The following is a 25648-nucleotide window of genomic DNA, read 5'->3' as shown; positions in this document are numbered from 1 at the left end:
TTGGATAATCTTAGAGATTGTTGTTGAATTGTGTTGTCTTTGTTACTTGTTGTAGCCTCTATATATAGGCTACCAAGCCATAGTGGTTGGCCTTAAACAAATCATGATGGGTTAGGTTTGAGCACTTAAAAACTAATGGAATGTTAGGTTTAAGCACTTAAACACTAATGGAATGTTAGGTTTAATCACTTACTGCTCCAATTTTGCTGCAGCTATATCTCCACCAAGAACTCAAAATGGGCCTTCGATTTCTTCATATCAAATGATCCACAATGAGTGTAGATCATTGTGACAAATTTTCAGTGCTTTCTTCCATTTGGTTGGGCCGGAAATGCTGCTGGACTCCTTACAGGTCCAGTTTTGCTTCTGCAGAAAATTGGAGTGATTGTTTGAAGGCTTTCCACTCATAACTAGCTCTGGAACTCTTATAAGAAATGATTCTTGGGATGTATAGAATTAATCTGGAAAGTTTTAGCTCATTTGGATTTCATTTGGTTAGTCTGCCGCCCCTCCTTCCTTGTTTAGCTCGGTTTCTCCTAGCTGAAGTAGGAAAATGTGCTAAAGTTGACTTTTCATTTCCATGCTTCCATCATTTCCTTTTCTTGCAGCTCGCATAATCTTCCATAGTAGGCTTTATTTAGCCTCTAAATAATATATTTCGAACTTGTCGACAATATATAGCTTGAGCCACTGACTTTGGCTCAATTTCTCCAAGACACGCCTTGTCAGGCCAAAATGCTCATTTTCGGTCCTAACAACATCAAGATTTTAAAAGATTATTTAAAATCTCAATTGAATACCCATAGACTTTCAAAATACAAAAAATTCTTGTAGGCTCTTAAATGGTAGTCCCATGTCCACAAGCTTTGATGCCAGGTTACAATTATCCTTTTTCTTTCTTCTTCGTTTTTCTATTTCCCCGATTTAGATTTGGTGTCAAACTCTAGATAATATAGGATACAACTTTATTGTTACCAGAAATGAGAGGGAAAAAAGAATAAATAAATCGAATTTATAAGTCAAATTGGGTTTCCTCTCATAAAGATGATTTAGGACACATGTCTAGAATAGATTTAAGAAGAAATTTAATAGTCTCTAGCCGTATTCACACGAGAAATTATAGTTGGCCTCAAACAGAGCTCATGAAGATCAAAGTTAGAAGCCTATCAAGAATTTGGTTACGGCTCACTGGCTGTCTGCGCCACAAACAAGATGGTGATGACGATGATGATGATTTGTGGTCCAAGCAACTGCCTAATGGTATCATGCAATTGGTATTAAAACGTCTGCCCCTCTCAGACTACCTCCACTGTCGTGACGTATGCCCTTCTTGGCGAGCAGCAATTGACAGCAAGCGTTGCCTTCCTGCTCCACATCAACTTGTATGCCTTTTGATCTATTCCGAACATGTCTTCTCCATCAAAGATGGTTGCTTTGTAAGTGATGGGAAAATTCACAGGCCGAATTCCATAGTTAATTCAGTGGGATTGTGTTGGATCAATTGAGGGGTGGCTGATCATGTTTGCTAGAGAGGGATTTACTAATTATTCCCACTTCTTCTTAAATCCAATATCAGGTGCTCGAGTCATGCTCCCATCAAAACCGATGCTGCCACCATATTCGATTCTGAGAAGCAGAGAGAGTGTAGTAGCCTCCGGTCCCAACCGATCAAAACTGTTATGTTGCTAGCCTTGATATAGTAAGAAGCCGTCTGTTTTTTTGTAGGATCACTGAAAAATCATGGACCCTGATTGAGGCCGTAAATGAAGAGCAGAAGGCTCTCGAATTTTGCAATGTAGAAATCCTTGATGATAAGCTATATCCTCAAAGTATGCTCATTTGCACGCTAAGGCGGAAGACTACGTCTACTTGAAAGCTTAATTATGTGTGTATGGGCCCAAGGGGATTACAAAGTGTGTAATGGGATGTCTTGAGTTGTGGGAGGAGGCATTCCTTTTATAGGTGAAGGAATGCTTCTCCTTTACATGGTTTTCGATGTGGTAAAGCAACCACCATTTCTAGTCTAAAAAGCCTAGTTGTGAGGGCATGTTGGCAAGGCCGGGAAGGTGGCTTCCCGGCGACATATTTACCGCTTCCAGATACCGTAGCGTAGCTTGAACATAGGGCTACAAGATGCAAGTAGCGGTTGGATCTCATAAGGGTGTTGTTTATGCTTGGTGAGGTAGCAAACTATCCATGCATAGTGAGAGGTATCTACACTAGTAATACCGGAGAGCGTTATCTTAGCAGATTTCCCCTCTTTTACATGAATGTTTGGTACCTAGCAAAAGATTTTGAATCCAAGGAGTTGTTCATTATTTTGGGCAACACCTCTCGCCCTCAAAACCGTACCGAAGGATTTCAATTGTGGAAGTTGGAATGTAATATTACTGGTGGCCCTCGGTGGGTTGAGATTTTCGATCTTGGTAATAGAACATTGTTCGTGAGTGGGGGTAACTATAAGTTCATCTCTTCCACCAGTGGTCTCGGTGGTTTCCAAGATGAGACATTTGAAAGAAACTCTATCTATTTTGCTCTACTCCAGCCCAAAGAAAACAAGGTGGACTTTGGGGTGTTTTCGTTGACGCATAGGAGCGTGGAACCTTTGACTTGTCCTTTGAATGATCATGTGCCTTTTTTTAGCTTTACAACGAACTTTCTGGTTCACACCAAATCCTCGGGAGCACGTTTGGGTAAACCGAACTTAATCGAATATATTCTTTGTGTTTTTTTTGTATGACCTATATGCATGTTTGGGTGTTGCTTTGTTAATATATCGAGTAAGGTTTTTCGTGTTCGACTCCTACTAAACTGGCAAGAAGCAAGTCTTGGTACATTGTCAAATTTATTTGACTATCATTGTTTTTCTTGTGTATATTCTTCGATCACTACTGCGAATTAAGTTGAAGTTCGTAGACCACTGATTTCGATCACTTGCAGAGCCTGTGTGCTTTTTGGTTGGGCATCCATCTGTCCCTCTTATTTGTATCTGTTGATCCTTTGTGGCCTCTATCAAAGTATCAAATCATCACTCCAACTAATTCGCCAAGGACGTATTAGGGAAGGTTATATAGCACATATTCTCCAAAAAGTCTTATCTCTAGGCAAACCGGTGGCCTATATGTACCCTCAAAAACAGATCGATGCTCAGAGGAACATGCATCTTCACATATTTTGCCATCTCGATCAGAATCAACTAGTATGGCACTTATGTAGTGGGGATATCTTCACAAGAACATTACACTAAGGATAATCTTCAGCTTATAAGAAATTGATAATCTTCAACTAGTATGAACATTACACTGTTCATACGGAAATCACTGTTCATAAGGGGTAGGCGCTTTGGTATATTTAGAATGTCTTGCTTTTTTAATTTTTCCCCGTTTTCTTCAACTAATCAAACGATTCAAAAACGTGTTGTGCCCTTTACCTATAATTTTAGCAGGACTCTTGGAGGAAGAAAAGGCCCAAGTTTTGTTTCTAAACAATCTCCAGAAAAAAGCAGAGAGAGAGAGAGAGAGAGTATAGTTGGAGAAAGAAAAGTAGAAAACTAATTCTTTTTCTTATCAATTTCATTTCATTTTTCTCCAATCTCCTTCAACTTTCCTGTCCAACTCTGACGGAGTTCATCAAGCACATCTTCCATATCGATACCAAACATCTTTGAGCCTTGCCAACCACTGGGTGAGTATGCGACTCTTCCTCTGCATCATAGAGCAGTATTGTGATGGTTGATGCTTTTCCCATGCATGCGAAGAAACTTCTTGTGAAGCTTAGGAACCTAGCCTACCGGTCCCACTTCCCCAGCGATGCTATTGCGAATTCCCCCTTGATGATGATTTTTAAAGGGGAAAAGGAGTTATGCATCAATTTATGGTTTCTCTGAACTGCTATGAACCAAATGTTGCAATTGACCAAAAAAAAAAAAAACCGTTGTGACGGATCTTTTTTAAACTACTTGGCTTTGCATCTGCAGGTGTCTTCATCAAGCATGTGACACAGTGAACTGTATTCTATTCTAGTACCCAAACTAATGCAGACAGCTGGACGAGAAGGGTGCAATGAGTATGTTCAATACTTGTTCTATTCGTTTTGTGAGAGTGTAAGAGACCATAGTCACAATATGTATCCTCACTCATCCTTTTGTAAAAACTGGAAGCAATCAAGGTCTGCTTGCAATAAGGTAAAGACACTAGTCTTTCCAATCTCTAGCTCTAGCTCTAAGAATACATTGAATTTCTTCAAACCAATAGAAATGCATAAATCTCACATACAACTGATACAAGTGGAGACAAAGAAGAGAAATATGGTGTTATTGAATAATTGACTGAAGCATGTGTTCTGCATTGATTGGGATTTCCCCGATACCTCGAAAGAGGGATAACTAACCACACGATATACTCTGTAATATTAATGAGCTAGCTACATCTTTTACATGTCATAATCACCGGCCTTTGGTAATAAAGAACACATGCATGGCTAGAGTCTGTTACCAGCAGGAAAATTCTTTCGAGATTAATAACAGCCAGCAGGAAATTCTACACTGAGTCTCATCAAACCCACAAAGGCTCTCAAATCATATTTGTATACTTCAAAATAAGAAACAAATCATTTGTGCTCCTTTTTGCTGTATAATTTAAGAACCAAATTACAAACATCTGGGGTGCACCAAATCACCAACACTGCCAAGCTAATCCAACATTCAGTATCATTCTAAAACTCACTCTGACTTGAGCTCATCTAGAGCAGAACATAGCAATTCAATGAAGCTCAAGCTCAACCTTATTCCACAAACTCTATGGCATTAACTAAAATTCCAAGAGATGCAAAAATTGCAACCCAAAAATGTTCAAAACCCAATTCACATATTCAAAATTACATCCCAATCACTAAAGTTCTTATCATCACCATCACCAATTTCAAAACCTGGGAGATCATTCAAGGGTATTTGCGGTATTCTGGGCTAGCTGCTGCTGCTTCTGCTGCTCCAAATTCAATGACTTGCGCTGGAGCTCACGCCATTTGTTAACCCCAACAGTGCAAATAACTACCCAAAACCACCCAGAAAAAAATTCATCAAAAAATAAAGTAAAGACTCAAACTTTGTATCAAAGATCAAATCTTTAAGTGAAAATTGATGAAACTTACAGCCTGCGCCGACGAAATAGAGCAGACGAAGCAGCTTCGGCGCTGGTGGGCCGGCTAGTTCTTCTCCGGTCATGTCTCTTTGCTTCTTCTCCTTTAAAGAATGAGTATTGGGGAAACCCAATTGTGCGGTATAAACCTTTGCCCCGAACCCGAACCCAATTCTATTATAAAATTCCGACCCGACCCGGCTCAGTTTTGACCCAATGCAGGGTAAAGACTTCGGCTTTGAGTTGAGAATTTTACAGAGAATTAGAGAAGGTCTAAAATGGCGAAGAGAGGAGGAAGCTCAAAGTTGAACGTCGCTGTTATTCATCCCGATCTGGGTATAGGTAATTACATCTTCTTCTTCTTGTTGGGTTTCGTCTTACTTTTGTTATTGAAGTTGTTTTTGGGTTCAAGTGGTTGTGGTTTTTGAATATGTAGGAGGAGCAGAGAGACTGATTGTGGATGCGGCTGTTGAGCTCGCATCGCATGGCCATAAAGTTCACGTCTTTACCTCACACCATGATAAAAATCGATGCTTTGAGGAGACCATCTCTGGTTTGTGTTTTACTCTGCTTCAAATTTTGATCTTTGCATATGAAAGTGTAAATGGGTATGTATAGTAAAAAAAAGAATGAAGAGATTAAACTGGAGTGTGTTGTTCAACATTTAAAACTGGTGCCCAGTTTGTTTGTTGCTCATAAAATTGCAAAATGGGGTTGTGAACTTGTGATCATTTGGCAGAGTTCAATTAAAGGTTTACATGATGACCCAGTTTACAAATGCAATCCTTTTTCTTCTTTTTTTCGAGGAAAAGAAGTCATAGTAAACTTTGAAAGATGTCAGCCTCTTCTAAATTATGGGTGGAATCAGAAACCTTAAATAGGATTTGCATGGATATGGATGTTAGGCTTTCGGGTTGGAAAATGAAATTTTCTTTGAGCTTCTTGTTGGATATTTGATAATGTGTAGGACAAAGATATCAGTTTGATTATTTTGCTCAGTTAGTTCATGGTTTGGTTTTCTAATGTCATTCGGTTCTCCAGGTGCCTTTCCTGTTACTGTGTACGGTGCTTTCCTACCCCGACATGTATTCTATCGTCTTCACGCTTTGTGTGCATACCTACGGTGCCTGTATGTTGCCCTCTGCGTGCTAGTTATGTGGCCGTCTTTTGATGTAATACTAGTAGATCAGGTTTCTGTTGTCATCCCATTGCTGAAGCTTAAGAAGTCGGCAAAGGTATTTGCACCTTTTATTTTTCTACTTGTTTTCTGGTGGTGTCTGGTACTGTAGTTGTTTTATGTATTACATCTTTGCTCGCAGGTGTTGTTTTATTGTCATTTTCCAGATTTATTGCTCGCTCAACACACAACTATTCTGAGGAGGATATATAGAAAACCCATAGACTTCGTAGAAGAAATGACAACTGGTCCGATTCCTTACCTTGGCTTTGTTGTATTCATTGGATATGTCTTTTTCGTATACTTAGTGTTCCTTTACTGTGGATATACACTATATCTTACCAGATTATAAGATAAATTTTAAATATACTGGTGCAGGAATGGCAGATAAGATTCTTGTTAACAGCAAATTTACAGCACTTACATTTGCAAAGACATTCAAGCATCTTGATGCACGAGGAATTAAGCCAGCTGTTCTTCACCCAGCTGTCAATGTGAATCAATTCGATGAACCTAGCAATTCTCCTAAGTAAAGAACATGCTTATACATCTGTTGGTGCAAAGACATTAATTTTATGTCTTTTTTTTTCTTTCTTATTTTTTAATTTGATTTGGAGGCTTAGACTTGTTTTATTTTTTTCCTGGTAGGTTAAATTTTCTCTCCATCAACCGTTTTGAGAGGAAAAAGAATATAGACTTGGCAATTTCAGCTTTTGCCATGCTTCGCACCCTTGAAGGAGATATGCTTCAAGGTCTTAATCTGGCTGAAGCTTCCTTGACAATTGCAGGCAAGTTCCTACTTATTTTCTGTCCGACTATTCTTACTGACAGAGACCCCATACTAACTAGTAGATAAATCTTCAAAAGTAGGTTTTTTAGGGACATGTGTCATACCTGTTATTAATTACTAGGTGCTTAATTACCAAGAAGTACGCTGTCACCTGATTCTGTGATTAACCTCTCCCTTTAGGTTCATTGGTGTCTTGAATGATTCAAGTATTTGCAACTGTAATGTGTCAGCATGGAACTGTGGGAGGACTCTAGGTTTAGGGATCCGTATGTGTTAGTGCAAGCACTCGAGGGTTGGTTACCTGTCGGTACTGTCGGTAAATTACACATTGGATAACCATATGAGCCCTCCAATCCATCTGATCCTTGGTTTCGAAAAATGTGGCCAACATTGTCTCGGGAATGTATCAAAGTGACCAGTGCTGTATCAATTCCTTAAGAGGTTGATAGTGGTCTGTTAGTGCGACGTCTTTAGGTTTTGTTGTGTCCTTGTTTTCATAACCCTGACCTAGACGTGTCTCTGCCATGTACCAAAATCAATGCTACTTTTATTTCCGACTTGTTGACATTAGAAGTTATAATTGCAATGATGTTGCAAATTTGATTGGTTGAATTTTTCTTACATGTCCATTGTTTTAGGTGGCTTTGACAACCGGTTGAGAGAAAATGTTGAGTACTTGGAGGAGCTCAGAAGTTTAGCAGAAAGGGAAGGAGTGTCCAATCAGGTTAACTTCATCACATCTTGCTCAACAGCCGAAAGAAATGCACTACTCTCCCAGTGCCTGTGTGTCATTTATACACCAAAGGTGCAAATTACATGCTTTGTTGTCCTCTGATGTGTCAGATCCAGTATATAGTAGGAAATAACATTGATATAAGATCTCTCAACCTTGCAGGATGAACACTTTGGCATTGTTCCTCTGGAGGCAATGGCAGCTCATAAACCAGTTATTGCGTGCAACAGTGGGGGTCCTGTAGAGACAGTTAAGAATGGCGAAACGGGATTTCTTTGTGAAAGTAACCCAAGAGAGTTTTCCTTGGCTATGGCTAAACTCATTCAAGAACCACAGATGGCGCAACGAATGGGTGTAGAAGCTAGGCGGCATGTTACAGAGTCATTCTCTACAAAAATATTCGGTCAGCATTTGAATCAATACCTAGTTGATGTTGCTCGGGCTAAAGAAGACTGACAGGATTTTCATTGCTTGTAACATTACACATTTGATAGAATGATAACACAAGTTTTCTATTGCTTGTAACATTACACATTTAAAACCAGTAATTGGTTTGAGCCAAATTAAGGAGAACATAATTCTGCGGGGATTTCATGTGTAATGTGTTACACACATCAATTAGCTGCATTTTTGGATCTTGGTATATGGACTGGATGGCCCACTAAATGGGTTATTAACTTGTTGTCTAGTCCAAGATCTCATTTATGTCAGAAAGGATTTGCCATCAAGGTTTCTAACTTCACAGTTAAAAATGTCTTCCATATAAGGATTTCCATTACTTAGAAAATATTAATAATTACAGGTGAAGACTCCTAGATACAAGAAATAAATTTATCGAAGGGAAAAAGAAGATTACATTTGTTAATCTGTCCAGGGCATGTGCTTTCTATTTCACATGGAATACAACAATATATGAGAGGATACTAGTGCAACAAACCTAAGCCTTAATCATCTGAATTCAGTTCTGTGGTCTACATTGCCGTGGCATTCATCTGCTAAAGCTAAACTCAGCATTTCAGTACAGAACTGGTCGTCTGGCTTTATCCACAAAGCCTGCACCGAAAAACAAAGCAGATTCATCAGTGCCGCAGTCAAATTATTCTCTTACATACACCGTAAGTACACCACATACAATCCATTGGCTCCATGTCTGACTTAGAATTCAAAGTTTAATACCACATGCATATGCCAAAAAATGTTATGGAAATCACAATGAGAGAGAGAATTGCTCACTTTATGATAGTGTGTTATTGCTGCAGTAAAATTATCCTGCACAACAGTAGAAAGAAACGAACCATGAGCACAATTATTGTCATCATATTGGACTGGGATACAACACAGAAACTTCATTTATTTATATATTTGTTCGACAAAATACTGTGCTCATGAATTTTGTCATCAACAGAAGTGTTGCTTGTAGTTATCCCTTCAAACTACTATAGCACATAACAAGAACAAGAAGTAATGCCCGGTGAAAAGAGCAAATTAACATGTAAGGGTAGAAGGTAAAATATCAAGTTACAAGCACGATACAGACAAAAATTCTAGCTAGAAGACAATGAGAATCTACTATTTTGTACAGGTTGTACACAGGAAGGCATGAGATTCAAGAACCATTTATTGCAATTTACGACAGAAGGTCTCTCTCAATCTTCATATGAGAGAGAGAGAGAGAGAGAGAGAGAGAGAGAGAGAGAGAGAGAGAGCAACATCCAAATGCTTGGTATTCAATTTAACACCCATAAATAAAGTGCGCGCAAACACATGCGAGGAGAGAACTTAAAGTTAAATATTTAATGCAGTAATCAAACAGCCACAAATTGAGACATCAGTCTCCCTAATCCACTTCAAATGAAAGATTTTTTTTTCCTAAAAGACAAACAAATTAATTAAAAGCTTTATATACCTGCAAATGGTAAGCATATGCAAGACCTGCATAAGTACTCACACTTCTTGTTGATAATGCAAGTGCTTTCTCGTAGTATGAAATAGCTTCATTGTACATCCTGACACATAGCAATTTTATATAATTAGGCAAAGAAAATTAGTCATACATTGTAGTGCTTGATACCTCAACTTCTCATAAGGTACTAACAAAAGAAATACAAGGAACTATGAAAATATAAATAACATACTTCAATTTTCGGTATACATGGGCGGTATTAACTACAGTTGGTTCCCACATTTCACCTAAAGGGGAAGGAATTTGTGCCAAAGTTTTCTGAAACCACCACAGAGCTTTTTTATAACTGTATCAAAAGACAAAAGTTTCATTAAGAATCACTTGACTTGGTCGGAAAGAGAGAGGGAAGAGGAAACAAAAAAGAAAAACATAAACTTAATGCTGAAGCAACATGACTATATTTTTGTTGTATCCATCCCAAGACCACTTACAAAATCAACAATGTCAGTATTACAAGAAAACAACCATGTACACAAGCATATGCGACTTAAAACCTACTAGAGCCATAATGTGACAGAAGTGACTAATAAAAACAAACCACTAGGTTATAACACATTCAGGCACACTTGAGGATTATAAATTACAATCAAGGCTCACATAAGCCATTAGCAGAAAGTTACATATTTAGCAATAGATAACTTTTAATTTTTTTCATAAGAAACATCGAGCCTCTAGGATCATTTTTTTAAGTAATTTGAAATACATATAACCCTTTGGAAAGTCTTTTACTTTAATATTCAACAAATATCATTTCGGGTTGCATGTTTCAGGATTCAGTACTTACTCCTTCATCTGATAAGCAACAACTCCAAGTTCGTTATATACGAGGGGATCCAATGGGCAAGTAGTCTTAGCCTGCACCAAAAACTAAGAAAAGCGAAGGGACATTTTAATACCTGTATAGTAATGCAATAAAAAAAATATTGTTGCAACATCTATAGTTGTTAGGTGGAAAATGCAAAAGAGACAATCAAATGTATGAACTACAAAGTAAAGGTATTCAACATGAGGGAGGGGTTACTTCTAAGATCATAGCCAACTCACTTGTCACTACTGTCATACTTTGATATTCTATGTTCTAACTGATATTTTGAGAACTGGAATGGACATCAAACGCGTACAGTGGAACCAGAGGTTGAACCAGTGACATCAACAATTTAATAAGTATGTGAAGCTTAATAGAAATCGAAGGGATCATGTAAGAATCTAGGTATTATAAAAGGTATAACAGTACTTCATCCAAAACCAACTTATGACACGTATATGCTGTGATATTTGGTTTTTATTTTAGGCTAAGAGATACCATTTCGGTCATTTATATTTATAAGTGCTTGAGCTGACTAGTCAGCGCTTCCCTTATACGATCACATAGACGAATAGACGGGGATTGATTCACACTCGTACCAAAGTCAAGATCACAAAAGACAGTATTCAAATAAACACTTTACAGAACACTAAGTCACCTGCTCAGCAAGTTTGTAGCTGTGGGTTCGCATGTACTCCATCCCAATGTACAAAGTTGGTAAATGACACCTGGAACAGAGAATATCAAGATCTTTGAAATGACAATACATCAACAATACGTTAAGCATGGATTACTTGAGAGACATATGAATAATAAGATACTATGTACGTTTGCACCCACAGTAAAGACCATATATTGTAAATAAATGTTGTCCAACTTTGGCACAGGTAAAAATTACAGTATGTCAGAGAATTACAGCCAAGGTCAGTGCTAAGATTTTTCTTTTCTTCTCTTATGACAATCAAAGTTAAATTGTGTTCAATTCTGAATGACAAAAGCAAAGTGTACTTAAGGCTATCATGACTGATGCTAGCCTCTGAGAGAGAGAGCCAAACATGAAACAACATTATATGTTTGTAGTAGAACTAACAAAAAAAGAAAAAGAAATCAGATATATCATCTTTGCTCTACCATATAACCTCAGAGCAACCAAAGGGGCATATCAAGCAAAGTCAATTAATCATACAACAATTTTCACTCAAATAGCTGTCTTCCCATATAATTTCACGAATGACTCCAATAATTTCCTTACATATTTTCTCAAAGGAGTCATACGCTATTAATACTGCAAAGAGAGCTGATTAGTCATCCAGATTAATTATATATTCTACTGAAACTTCAATTTCAACCTAAAATCTGGATCTTGCAAAGCAATTCTACAAGAATATATGGTGGGAAAGTGTAGAGAAAGCATCCAACAAGTAGCCGATAATGGAAATGTTGAAAAATACATATAAACAATAAAAGCATTGATGACATATTTTAAATGAAATGAATATAGAAATTTCACAAACCAAAAGAAAATTTATCAATTTAACAAAAAGGCAATTAACAGTAGCACATATACATAACATAACATCCTTCTTCCATGTATGTCCAAGTGGTGGAAGAAAAGGGGAAAAAAAACCATAAAGAAAGTACTGAGAGTTACAATAACTTACCCTGGAAACAAACGAGCAGCAGTGCGATAAATTGACATAGCTTGATCTCCCTCATCTTGAGCAGAATAAGCATTCCCATATCCTATCCATGCAGGTGGAAAGTTTCCGTCGACATTGGTAGCCTTACTATAGTATATAATAGATCCAAGAGAAATCAGAAATCATTCATATATTTCAAACCCAAATAAATCAAAACTTCACAAACAGTAAAAGTATAAAATTTCAAGTGCTCAAAACTATCTTCAACCATGCAGGGGCAACCCAGAATATAGGACTAATAATCATGATGACATTACCTGAAATAACGGCGTGACTGATCATACTTTTTGATACAATAATAGTAACAGCCAACAGAAAACCATGACAAAGCCCTACACAGAGAACAAACCTGATTAGTAATAAACTAAATGAATAACAAGAACAGCACAACAGAGAATTCCTAACGAAAATCCAAAATCCTTCCTTCGAGTGGCATCTCAATGGGGTTTACTGCATTCCCCAAACCCCCAAGAAACCACAATCCTGGTTGCACATCCTGTCTCATGCGCATTACCAGCGAACCACAATATATATGTCTATGCACTTAAGGTTCAAGCAGTATATGTTTCAACCACTCACTTTTGAGGATAGTCCTTCACTAAATTGCATGCCATAAGATAGAGCTCATTTGAATTCCCAAGTTCCATCGCAGCTGCTAGATGCACTAATGTACTTTTGAGATGGAAAGTGTCTTTTTCAAGTAGGCTGTTAAGAAAAATGACAAAACAGAATAATTATTTGCAGGAGCATTTCATAAGTAGAATGTTGAAGTTTGTTCCAAACCAATTGCCAACTTACAAAGAGGTAAGTTCAAAGCATTTTTGATATTCACCACACTGATGGTAGTATTCTGCTTTGCACGCCAGAAGGTCAGTGTTGGTTTTCAGAGTGTGAATGAACGAAAGATCGGAAGTGTTACTGTTACATCCCTCTTTTTCAAGTTCTCCAAAGTTTGCTTCTACAACATTTTCTTTGTCATACTGGAAAACACAGCAAGTAAATGCTTTAAAGTAAATCTTTATTAAGTAAAAAGAAGGCCCTAAAAAGTATAAAGATATAAGGATCTTTGATAACTTTCCACTTAAACTGTGGCATATTGGAGTTTCACTTATGTTTACCTTTTTTATCAAGCATGAGTAAAATGACGAAAGCCATCCATCTTGAGGACCAAATTGTATCGATGAAAGTAGACTTGCCTCTGAAATTCAGCAGAAAATCAAAAGGTATAAGTAGAGGATACCATCATCCTCAACCATATTATCGTTTGAGGAAATAAGGCCCAACTCATAAGCATCCTACTGATTACTAAAAATAATATCACAAAAGACCTAAAATAAATTTAAGCTAGTAGACAGAAGAAGAGAACAATGAGACAATCTGGAAAGCGGAATTTAAGAATCAAAATCAATCCAGGATGTTACTTCCATCTATGAAAAGTAAATCTTATTAAAAGAAAAAGATTGTTTTGATGACCCCTACCTTCCTCACATGTCAGCATATGATTGTCAATAAGACATTCCAATGCCTGAAAAGGAATAATTAAGCCATTAGAAAACATTTGAAGAAAATGAAGATGCTATAGACAGTCCAGCCTTATCTCCTAAACACTCTCACGATCTCAGGGTCCCGCCCCATGTGAGAGAATTGGGGAGGGAGAGATATGGGCTCTATTTCTGGAAAATTTAATTCCCTATAGGAAGATTCTAACTACTGTGGTAAAATTCAAATCTGTGAAAGTCCTCAAAAAATCAATTTCGCGTTTTTTAATCATGTTAGATAGGGCAAAGCAAATTATCCAGTTGGATTTCAATACTTGTGTAGGCAATGCAATGCTACTTCCCTACTTTAGTTGGCCATAAATGCTATACAACACAAGAAAAGAACAATTTTAGGCAAGTAAACATCTAAGAGATCCATAAGAAAAAATTCCAGCATACCTCATAACACAAAGGATCGGCTTTGATTGCAGCTTTGTACCTTTCAAAACAAAACACAAAAGCAAATAGAACAATTTAAAGTATCTCTTCAGCCAACATATAGCTTTTCTCAACAAAAAGTCACCCGTATAGAAATTATCATATTACTATTAATTTAGGAACGGGCATTTAGTTTAAATTTCACAGCTACTAGGAAAAAAAACCCACAGAGAGCTAGCCAAAAAGACATGTGCAGAATCACAAACACACTTTGAATGGTTACGGTAAGTGAAATAAAATAATTACCACTTCCGCGCCTGGACACGGTTTTCCAAAGCCTCAAATGCCTTACCACGTAGAAAGCATATTGCAGAAGCTATCTGTTGCAAGTGAGAATGACACATTCAGTGACAAGAAACCTTACAGAAGCATATTAGTCATAGAACCTAAACATGCCTCTATAGTTTGTATCACTAGTCAATACAAAAGCTACCAACAATGAAAACTAGGATATTCACAAACTTCAACTCACAGAGTATAAACATAGTATTGCAAATGAATTAAGAAGATACATAGTACACCAAAACCAGCTTAGACAGACAACTATGATGTCATATTTCAGTCAAGTCATTAGTAGGCATCCTGAATAAGGTCCTCCCAATTACATATAGTTATTACCCTCAAATTAACACAAATGTTGTACTGAATTGCTTTAACAATGTGTTACCTAAGTTTAACAGTTACCGTGTCTTATAGAAACAGTTACCAAACAACATGTCACATAGCAATTAGGGCGTGCATGAGTGTACTGGGAGAGAATCTCACATTGATTTCATGATCTTCACCACCTTTATCCAAGTACATGAGATTAGAATCGTTTCTGTCATAGATGTTCCCATGTTCATCCACATTAGCATCACCAAGTATATTAAGGCATTGATGCCAGTCCTTCAGCTCTTCCTGATAATAACACCAACGCAACACAATTGAACTAATCAGAACCTAAAACTTCAACGCAAACGACTGCCAGTTCTAAATCATCAAATCAAGAACACTTGAATATCAACAAAGTAAAGGCAGTAAATGTATCTCAACAACTGATAAAGTAAATATAAAAATCTCTTACTGCATTAGAAAAATCACCAACATTACAAAATGTAAAGGAAGAACACAATCCCTCTTACACAGTAGCCCATAGAGAAACCAAAAAAGTTGAAAAATTTAGCAAAGCCCAAATCCTGAAATTTGAAAAGAGGCAGTGAGAGCGGGACTCACGAGGCACTTGGCGGCGAGGTAACGGAATCGGAGGTCGCGGTCGACGATCTTGGAGGAGTGGAGGAGGTGGAAGGCTCGACGGTAATGGCGGCCGAGGAAGAGGGCCTGGGCGAGCATGTAGATATCGGCGGGCTCCTTGGTAAAGGCGGCGACTTTGTCGGCGAAGAAGATCGCCGACGAGTAGAGGTGCTTGGTGACGCAGTCTCTGACCACCGCGCGAAGCTTCTCGGTCTCGTGCTCTCTCATTTTGCTTTGAATTGGAATTGGAATTGGAATTGGAATTGAAAGAGAGAGAGAGAGAGGGTTTTGGGGAGAGTGTGAGATTTATTGATTTGAGCGGGAGCAGGGAGCAGGGAGGTTTTTGGAGGTGATTGTCTGATGGGCCAATAGCTCAGTTGCCTGGCTTTGTTTGTTCATGTTCTGTTTTGGGTTTTGATTCGGGCCCAAGAATCATTATCTGATATCCATGAATCAATCCATGTTCCAAAAACACAGACCCAATAAAAAATAAATTGATATGATTTAAAAATGATAGATTGTATCTGGGCGAACGAAATTTCTACTATTGATGTATATAACATACAAGCATGATGATTCGACGGTGTGTAAGCCTCTGAAATGAACAGTAAAAATGTTATTTATGACTTACACATAGTTGGGTCATTAAGTTGTCTTCGATGAGGATCTTTGAGCAAAATTAAACATTTACCAATTTCCCTAATAAAAAAAAGAGGATCTTTTTCCCATTTATGAAGTGTTGAACAGCAGGGGCGGCCCTGGGGGTGTTCAGATGGAGCAGCCGCACAAGGCCTCTGAATTCAATTTTATAATGGATTTAGATAAATATATATGTCAAGAATGCTAAAATTTACATAATTGTTGTTTAGTTCAGTTGACAGCTCCACCTTAAATTGTCAGGCTTGATTGGTCTTGGGTTCAAAACCCATGGGTGCTTAGCCCTATTTAATTTTTCCTTTGCCTTTTTTGTGATCTTCTATCTTCTTTTAGTATTTTTTTTTGTTCTTTTCATTCCTAAGGCCTCTCTACTTTCTTCTTCGATCTTGTGTTATGTTTCTTGACTTTCTTGTTTTTTCTTTCTTTCTATTTTTCCTTCCTTGTTTATGTTTTTAGGCCTCCACCATTTTTCTCTTTTATTTACACCAAACATTTTTTCCTAGTTATTCTAATTGAGATCGTGATTAATAAGGCATTATTTAAATTTTTGCACTAAGCGTCCTAATTTTCAGGACCGGCCTCTGTTGAACAGTAAAGATATTCAAACAAAAGTAAAACTTGTGACGAGCCAGTGCAGGGGCGAGGCCAGTAGGCACATATCCCTCCAATCCTCCACCCATAATTACAATATCTTCAGGTGTATCGAATTTCTCCATATCTGCTTTCTTTTTCCTAGCTTCTAAGTTTTTGGCTAGGAAAAGAAAGCCAAAAACTTGGAAGCTAGGAAAAAGAAGTATGTGGACATCACAGTGAGTCTTCATTTCATGTTTGAGAGATATATTGCTCTTGTGCTACTATGGTTTGGAAGCAAGTTATTGTTCCAATTCAATCTACAGTACCCTCAATTTGGACGGGTACCGATCGAGAACCGAGGGGCATCGAACTATAACCGATGAAAACCGAGTAAGAACCGATTTGGCATAGACCAATGACCGATGGGTGAAGGCTAACCGGGTACCGGGAAATGGACTGTTAAGCAAGCTACTGTGTCGTCTATGATGGAAGCTTTCCTGGATTGTCAATACGTAGTGAGTTGAGGCTTGAAGGAGAGAATAATAGCGCCGACCAACAACCGATGAAACCGATTAAGAATCGATTAGAACTGATTAGGAACCGACTAAGAACCGATCAAAGACCGAACTGAACCGATGGAAATGGACTGAAGAACCGACTGGCACGGACAGAGAACCGATGGGAGCCAACTAAGAACCGATGGGTGATATGTGAAGAATACTGGGAAATGGACGCACTGTTAAGCAACTATTCTGTGGTCTGTGACCGGAGCTACCATTTTATCTTCCTTGCCTTGGCTTTTCGATACTTGAGTGACAGAGTGAGTCGAAGTGTTGAAGGAAGCTGGGTTAGTGTAGAAGATGGGAAATGTGATCATATGCGACTTGTGTGGGAGTGATATATGACAAGGGACTAGTTGATCGATCATATTGTGAGCCACGAGCCCACGAGTGTAGAGGCAGAAAAGTAGGCCTTGCTGTTTAAATTTTTATTTTCAATCTGGTGAAGTTGTTGATTTTGAATGCATGCATCTGGTAGAATTGGATTGTACATATCATTGCTTACCCTAAACGTACGTCTCTTTCGAAGCCTCATCCCTAGTGATCATTGCTTACCCTATATAATGCTTGCATGTTAACCTTTTAATCCAAAAATTCTATAATTTCATGCCCATTGATTTTTTTAATAAGACTAATGCATACATGTTCTCATATCGGGCGTGCCCATGCGAATTATTGGATAGGATCCCCTATAATTTGACGAATTTTGATGAAGTTTCATGCATTTTGTCATGAGAGATATGCTTGCGCAAAAACATATTTAAAACTCGCTGCTTTTGATTTTTTAGGTATTCATCAAATATTTCCACTACATTAATCACTAAGCTAATTCTTCTTTCATTTGGAACAATACAAGAGTCAACATTACAAACAAACTACTTCAGACTATCTATTTCACTCCAAAAATTTGAGAAGTTCGATATTTTTCTTTACGAATCATAAAATATCCTAAATTTCAACCTCATCACGCCTCAAATTACATGCTTACCATCATTCAACTTTAAAATTAGTACAAGTATACTAGGTTTGTTTGTTTTCGCTACCTTGTCTAAGGTAAGTGCCTAGTTAAATTTCAAAACTTTTTGTGCCTTCGAGGAATAATTTGATAAGTACATAAAATATATAGGCCAAAGTTAACTGTATATCACTATAGGAGAAAGTGAATCAGACGACACATAACAGACAACATGTTGAATTTATATGTCGTCTGAGTACGTCAGACGACATACGTGTTAAACTAGTCGTTTCTCTGCCCCTCAGCCAACACATGCTCAAAATTGAAATTTACAAAATTTGGGACAACATATACAATGACATATGTTGTCTGAAAAACCCAAAAAAAAAAATCAATTAATTTGGGTTGAAAATCCTGAAAACCCTAATGTAAAGTATTCCCGCCCTTTGAAAAAAAGACCCGGCCTTTCCCTCTCGTTCTGTTTTAAAACGCCCTTTCCCTTAGCTATTTTCAACCCTAGATCTTGAAAAAACAATTCTCTCTCACCCTTAATCACTCTCACCCTCGCACGCTCTCACTCATGAACCTCAATCCCTCAATCCACCCTCAATCCCTTTCATCCTCTCAAGCTCACCCTTGCTCTCATCATCCCTCTCAGTATCATTAAAGATTTTCGAAAGCTGTCGGTAAGCTCAGGAGCAATTCCGGCGAAGTATAGCTGTCTCTAAGCGCCGTCAGTCTCTCCGGTCACCACGGGTTCTCTCTCCGTTGGTCGCGACTCTTCACTTTTTCAGCTCATCTCTCTCTCTCTCTCCCCTCCCTGTAAGTTCTGCTTCTCTTTCATATTGGAAATTATTCTATATGATTTAGAGAACTTCTTTGTTTTTAATTTCATCGGGTCTTGATTGGGTTCTCCGAATCTCCGATATGATGGGTTTTATAATATTGGCATTTCTTTTAGGTTTATAGAATGGTTTTTATGGATTCTTTACTTTCTAATTGGGCTCGAGAACAATCCTTTTTTTTTTCTCGGTTTCAGGAACCCTAGAATTAATTTAAGGAAATCTGGGGTTGATTGATTCGATTTATTAGGGCTTAAAGCTGATTGATGATTACTAGGATTTTAATTATGGTTTTGGTTTCTAACAGGGTTCATCGGAGGTTTGGACTACAAAGACGAAGAGATGGAGGGTTTAGGGTGATTTTTATGTAGGTTGGTTATATTTTCCAAGCTTCAAATTTTAGTACCCATGGCAAAGTGCTGTTTTATGCTGGACATGATGACATGACTTTGACATCTTGATTCTCCACTTGTAAATAGTTTCTATTATGCTCTGCATTTTTCTAGTTCAAGAATATTGATTTATGTTACCTGGGTTCAAGCTCAAGAAACCTTGTTCTTTACTAATTTGGCATGTGAGCATGTCATCTTCTTGTGGTTTGGAAATTGATGTGCTGATACTAAAGCATCTCAGAACTTGAAAAGCTTGTGTGGTTTGGAGACTAATTTGCTAAAGGACAGAAAAGAACATAAAACTTGTCTTTACTATGACGTAGACATATTTGATACCAAATTATCTCCATCTAATTGGCAGGTGCAAGGTATAAAAGTGGCTGGTTTAAGTTCTCCGGTATCGAGAATGGATTTCTGCATCTTCTCTTTAAACTTGGCTGTTGGCAGTGAATCTGGTTTGGTCAGATATCTTTCACTATTGACTACTAAATTTCACTTCTAAGTTTTACTATGCTGATTGTCTTTCTACCAACATGTATAGGTCTGTATTTATAACCTCAAAGGGTGTTCAGATGGGGTAAAATTCCTCTTTGTAACTGAAACCAAATGTGAAGGTATTTGTTAATGTCCTTGACTTTCTAGGAGTATGCTGTCAAAATTTTGGTAACTTGAGTGTTAAGGGGGCGACAACAACTCTGGAGTTAACTCTTTCTGTGAAACAAGGCATTACAGTTGTTTAATTTGTTCTTTTTATTAATTTTTCTAGGTGCCATAGATACCTATCTACCTCTTAATAAATTGGCTATGCATTTGGTTAATCACGATGACAAGTATGCCTTATCTGGTATTATTATATCACTGCTATGTGGTTTTGTTTGGTACTGAACGATTTGGATATGTTGGCTTTTGCAGAATAGATTTAGACGGAATTTAATACAGGGAGGAATTGCATACACAACATAATATTTTTGTTAATTTGTTTTTCTCTGTTTTGGTTAGTAACTTAGCTACTCCTATTCCTATCTATCTTGAAGCTCAGTAGATTTTTACTTTGCAGCAGAATTGGGTTTGTTTGTGAATTTCCAATTGGGTTTTTGTTTTGAATTGGAGTTTGAGGAGGTTGGAATGAAAATGATCTATGCTTTTGATTTTTGTTTTGAGTGTGTGACATGAATTGGTGAATAACAGTGTTAGTTATTGATGATTCACTTTCTTTTGGTCTTAGCTGTTTGTGATTATTTGATTATGTGGCCTATTCACTGTGCTTGGAACTGTTTATTAAGCAAGGTTGATCCTAAGTGATATGGGTTTATGGGGTTCTTGCAAAGGCCAAAGTTTGTTTTGTGTTCTTTATGCACACCTGGAGATCTTAGCTTTGCATTATTTTATATTGAAAGTTTCAAACCCATTAACAGAGGTATAGGAATTCCAGAATTGAAATGATCTCAATAATCTAATGATTCTAATCCTAGTGACAACAGTAGGAAAACATAATGTTTAAACTGCTCTTCTTCTAGTGTTTAAACTGCTCTTCCTCATGAGCTTGGGTCTCATTCGTTCATTTTTTGTGTTCCTTACAGCTCCTACGTTTCTTGTATCTTATTATACTGTCATGGAAAGCACGTAATTGACAGAGACATCAAACCATAAAACCTTCTCATTGGTCAACAGGTGCTGATTGCCTTTCTTTGCTGTTATAAGTTTCCTATTCATGATTTATTGAAGCAGACTTGTTGCTTATCATGTCAAATTTCCTTTGTCAGGGTGAACTCAAGATAGCAGATTTTGGGTGGTCAGTGCACGCATTCAACTGCAAGAGGACCATGTGTGGCACTCTTGATTACCTCCCTCATGCGATGGGTATGAAAAAGTGTTTTCTGCAAATGCTAAAAAATTAAGAATGAACTAAGATGAGCAGTTGTGATAAAATATAAAAGCTCTAATAAAATGGACCTTGTAATTTAGCTTCATTAATTAATAAGATTGTCGCATATTTTTTTCCTATTCCAATCATTTTTCTGCTATTGTTAATTATTTGGTGATGATATTATAATTTAGCTATCTTGAGGGTAAAAAATTATTTCTTTTTAGACAGTAGTTGTTTTTTGCTTGGGCAGATGAGTTTCAATGTTGCTGGCAAGCTGTTTATTCTGCAGTGTGGTTGCTGCAGTGTTGTTGTTTATGGAGTTACTGGGATTCTCAACCAAAAAATGGCTAACAACTGGGGTCTCGGCACAATATTGCTCACTCTTGTGGTTAAAATTTGGTTGGACATGAATTGTACTTTGAACTGATATGTAAGCAGTACATTGTAGTAGGAGACCTCTTTGTAGTTTTTTTTTATGTTTTGGCAATCTACGGGAATGATGTGCTACTAATTGACATTTAGAACTTATTTGTATCAACATGTTCATATTTGCCTATTTCCAAAAAGCAATTATGTCAATTCAATTCAGACAACATATAGGAAAAGTAACTGCAGTAGTGCGAAGTTGTTAGACGACACAAGTGTTTGATGTCCATTCAAGACAACACTTGCATTCAGCAACTTGTTATATTAATTGTAATTCAAACAACAAAAAGAAATAGTAAGGGTAGTGTGAGGTTCATTTAAGACAACACATGCATTTATCACTTGTCATCTTAAATGTATTTCAGACAACATATATATCTAGCAAATTGTTATCTTAAATGCAATTCAGACAATAGAAAGAAATAGCAAGTGTGGTATGAGGTTCATTCAAAACAACACCTGCATCCATCACTTGTCATCTTAAATGCATTTCAGACAACATATATATCCAGCAAATTGTTGTCTTAAATGCAATTCAGACAACAGAAAGAAATAGCAAGTGTAGTATGAGGTTCATTCAACACAACACATGCATCAATCACTTGTTATCTTAAATGCATTTCAGACAACATATACATCCACTGAATTGTTATCTTAAATGCAATTCAGACAACATGAAGAAATAGTAAGTGTAGTATGAGGTTCATTCAAGACAACACATGCACCTAACACTTGTTGTTGGAGATTAATCACAGACAACAGACCCATGGAAACATTGTTGTGCTAAAATAATTTCACACAACACTTGAGTAATAAACTGTTGTGTGATTCTATACTCTACAACAGTTTAACCAAAATAATAAAAATTGCGAAAATTCAGACAACACATATTTACATATACGTGTTGTATGAATGAGTAAGCAGACGACATAAAAAGCCTGTCGTCTGATTGAATACAATCAGACGACAGGCTACTAGACAACATTCTCATTTTCAATCAGACAACAGGCTTTAGCCCGTTGTCTGATTCATTTTCTCCTATAGACATAGTTTAGCTGGTAGAATGAGAGATCACGTACACACAGATCATAGCAACAATAGTAAATTCTTTAGAAATTCAAGGGAAAAGACAGATTCATATCTTAAGGTTTAAAATAAGCACCATATATGAGTAGAAATAACCAGGGTTGCAATGTTGGGTAATGACGTTGCAACTTATTGGTATAACTATGCCACAATTTATGGTAGTCAGCTCAATATAATGGCCACAACTCACAACAAAATAGTTAAAAGGAAAACTTACCAATGGAGGAAGCACTTCTTCAGCTGCCCTGTGAGGATGATCAAAGCCATTAGTAATTTAGTACGTATTACTAGTGTAACTGACTATCAAGGGTACGTACGGTTTAAGGACAGGCACGTAATAATCATAATAGCTAATTAGTGTAATCTAGCTGAAAATGAAGATTACTTACAAATTGAGACAGAATCAATAAGACCAACAATTCCAAAAGGTAAGAGAGAGATATTATGAACAAGAAGAGAACACAATTAATATTATTATTTCTAGTGGTTGTTTCAGTACAGATATTCGAACAGGTGGGAGAAGAACCTACCAAGGAAGAATTGTACCTTCTGTTGAGGCAGGGCTTGAAACCCGAAATCCGAAAACGGATGAAGGTTAAGTTGGAGAAAAAGGAAGGTGCACGGTTCTCGTTCCGCGGCCAAGTCCAAAGAATCCCCCTTAAGAGAGTGATTACTACAACTGTCATTTTTATTCATTTCCTAATTTACTGCTCTTAAAATTTAGAGCATTTTATAAGGTTTTAACTGTTGCCTGGCTCATTCCAATAAAAAGAAAACTATTGCTGGTTCTTTTTGTATCTGTTCTGATGTGATGAGGACATCTTCCATATTCTTGACTATGTTAGAGACAACATTGGCTGTTGGATCTGAATTTCAAATGAATGAACCAAACATTTGCTTAATGTACCAAACATTTGCTTAATATGTTCATTGGCTCCATTTGGTTTCTTTACATTGGGACCTTTGAGTACACAGTTTTTGTAGTATAATTTTGAGGACAGATTACTGTTGTTTTTCTAGGGATATCATCATAATGAAAGACTGGAAGTAATTGCATAAACAGAATAGAGTTTCCCTTTGAATTTCATAATTATAAGTAACTCTTTTCATTGCATAATATCTCACAAACGTAAACCCCACTTGCAGAATAGAGCATTACGTACGTGCTAGCTATACGCAGTTGGTACCACTAATTGCCATTCTGTTTTGTGTTCGTTCTCATCTGATTAACTCTCTGCACGTAAGCTGCATGCATATGTGTTAAGATGAAGACCACTTACGTGTCAAGCATCCGGAGACTTGGTGAAATCTGTTGCAGTAGCTGTTTAGTATAAAAGCCTTGGTTTCTTCATTTGATACAAGTTAGCAATTGTACAATTACAGAGGAAAAAAACCACAATACCAGTAGCCTCTCTTTTATATCTCTGTTCTTCGTCTTCTTCCTCTAGCTTAGGGTTTCGTTCACCATTGTTGCTTTACCTTCAAGCTTTCATCATCATAACCTTGATTTTTAGCATGGTATCAGAGCTCATGGCATGGCGGCCTAACCATTGCTCACTCTATCCTCTTCCGCTACAATTTCATCCATTAAAACCCTAGATTGATTCAGATTTGTACAATTACCAAATCAAATACCAAATTCCTGTACAATTGCGAAGCAAAATCACAAACAAAGCAAGATTTGTATAATTACTAGTGAAGAAATCTCAAGGTTCTAGTAGATTTGTAGCTGTTCATTCTCAATTTCTCAGTTCCTTACTTTTCACGAAGCTCGTTCGAAGATTCAAGTCGATATTGTCTCAAGATTCAATCTTGTACCTATTTTCATCAAGATACAATGGCGTCTTCATCACAATACTGTAATGCAGTCTCTGTTTGTCTCGATGATACCAATTACCCAACTTGGTTATATCTGATGCAACATCATCTTCGAGGCCATGGTTTGCTCAAATTCGTTGATGGTTCTTATCCTTGCCCTTCTCAGTTTCGCATTGAAGACGCTGGCACTTTATCTTCAGATAATTCTGGGCTTTATGAGTGTTGGTTGGAGCAAGAAGCTCTGTGATTTCTATGATCACAACTACACTTTCTGTTGATGCACTTACTCTAGTGATTGGATGCCAGACTTCAATGGAGGTATGGACTACTCTTAGGCAAAGATACGCACCAATTTCTGATTTTCATATAATGAAATTGAAGTCCAACTTACACAACATTCAAAAGGGATCTGATTCTATAGAAAAGTATTTGTTACGCTTCAAATCAATAAGAAATCAGTTAGCAGTTGCAGGAGTTCAAATGTTAGATCAAGAGGTTAAAATTCTTATTCTTGCTGGTCTCCCTTGTGAGTATGGACATACTAGGTAAATTATAAGGGGAAAGGGTCATATAGATATGGAAGAAGTGAGGTCTTTATTACTGTCTGCTGAAGCTGAAATTGAATCAGAGAACAAGGCATTATCACTGTCATCTTTGACTGCTATGAATGCACATAATGGTTTGGTTAATCACACACCACAGAATTTTCAGTTTGGAATGAATACAGTTGCTCAGAATCAAAGTGATGCAGTCAGATTGATAACTAGGTTTACCAGCAATAAACCTAACAAAAGGGTTCTGGAGTCCACCAGAGATAAAAGAGAAAAATCTCAATTTTGATTGATAATATGATAAAAGATAGTTCTGCAGCCGTTTAAGGTTGCTTATATATGGGAAAGAAACCCTAGGGCGACTAAAAATGAAACCTTAAAGCCCACGGATTAAAACAAAACAAATCCA

The 25648-nt window shown here is 37.2% G+C and overlaps 3 protein-coding genes and 1 long non-coding RNA gene across 4 annotated transcripts; 2 read left to right on the top strand and 2 right to left on the bottom strand.

The window, feature by feature from the left end:
- Nucleotides 1–4556: 4556 nt before the first annotated feature.
- LOC112165985 lies at nucleotides 4557–5278 on the bottom strand. The gene is made up of 2 exons (XM_024302724.2): nucleotides 5149–5278; nucleotides 4557–5047 (listed from the first exon to the last, which is right to left on the bottom strand). The coding sequence occupies exons 1-2, from the start codon at nucleotides 5219–5221 to the stop codon at nucleotides 4935–4937; spliced, it is 186 nt and encodes a 61-aa protein (XP_024158492.1). The 5' UTR covers nucleotides 5222–5278; the 3' UTR covers nucleotides 4557–4934.
- Nucleotides 5279–5339: 61 nt separating this feature from the next.
- On the top strand, nucleotides 5340–8433 carry LOC112165984 (alpha-1,3/1,6-mannosyltransferase ALG2). The gene is made up of 8 exons (XM_024302723.2): nucleotides 5340–5477; nucleotides 5572–5688; nucleotides 6177–6370; nucleotides 6455–6560; nucleotides 6691–6841; nucleotides 6961–7100; nucleotides 7741–7907; nucleotides 7998–8433. The coding sequence occupies exons 1-8, from the start codon at nucleotides 5414–5416 to the stop codon at nucleotides 8289–8291; spliced, it is 1233 nt and encodes a 410-aa protein (XP_024158491.1). The 5' UTR covers nucleotides 5340–5413; the 3' UTR covers nucleotides 8292–8433.
- Nucleotides 8434–8573: 140 nt separating this feature from the next.
- LOC112165982 (anaphase-promoting complex subunit 6) lies at nucleotides 8574–15842 on the bottom strand. The gene is made up of 16 exons (XM_024302722.2): nucleotides 15495–15842; nucleotides 15045–15179; nucleotides 14526–14599; nucleotides 14241–14280; nucleotides 13783–13828; nucleotides 13422–13501; nucleotides 13102–13283; nucleotides 12883–13008; nucleotides 12561–12635; nucleotides 12265–12390; nucleotides 11262–11331; nucleotides 10583–10665; nucleotides 9971–10084; nucleotides 9742–9841; nucleotides 9069–9104; nucleotides 8574–8888 (listed from the first exon to the last, which is right to left on the bottom strand). The coding sequence occupies exons 1-16, from the start codon at nucleotides 15738–15740 to the stop codon at nucleotides 8784–8786; spliced, it is 1638 nt and encodes a 545-aa protein (XP_024158490.1). The 5' UTR covers nucleotides 15741–15842; the 3' UTR covers nucleotides 8574–8783.
- Nucleotides 15843–20147: 4305 nt separating this feature from the next.
- LOC112201479 lies at nucleotides 20148–21695 on the top strand. Its single transcript, XR_002936767.2, has 4 exons — nucleotides 20148–20485; nucleotides 21072–21162; nucleotides 21255–21351; nucleotides 21609–21695. It is a non-coding gene; the product is annotated as an uncharacterized LOC112201479 (long non-coding RNA).
- The last annotated feature ends 3953 nt before the right edge of the window (nucleotides 21696–25648 follow it).

Source organism: Rosa chinensis, chromosome 5, assembly GCF_002994745.2.
Source record: "Rosa chinensis cultivar Old Blush chromosome 5, RchiOBHm-V2, whole genome shotgun sequence".
NCBI lineage: Eukaryota > Viridiplantae > Streptophyta > Magnoliopsida > Rosales > Rosaceae > Rosa > Rosa chinensis.
The sequence above is the reverse complement of the archived record's forward strand: the minus strand, read 5'-3'. Positions and strand labels throughout refer to the sequence as shown.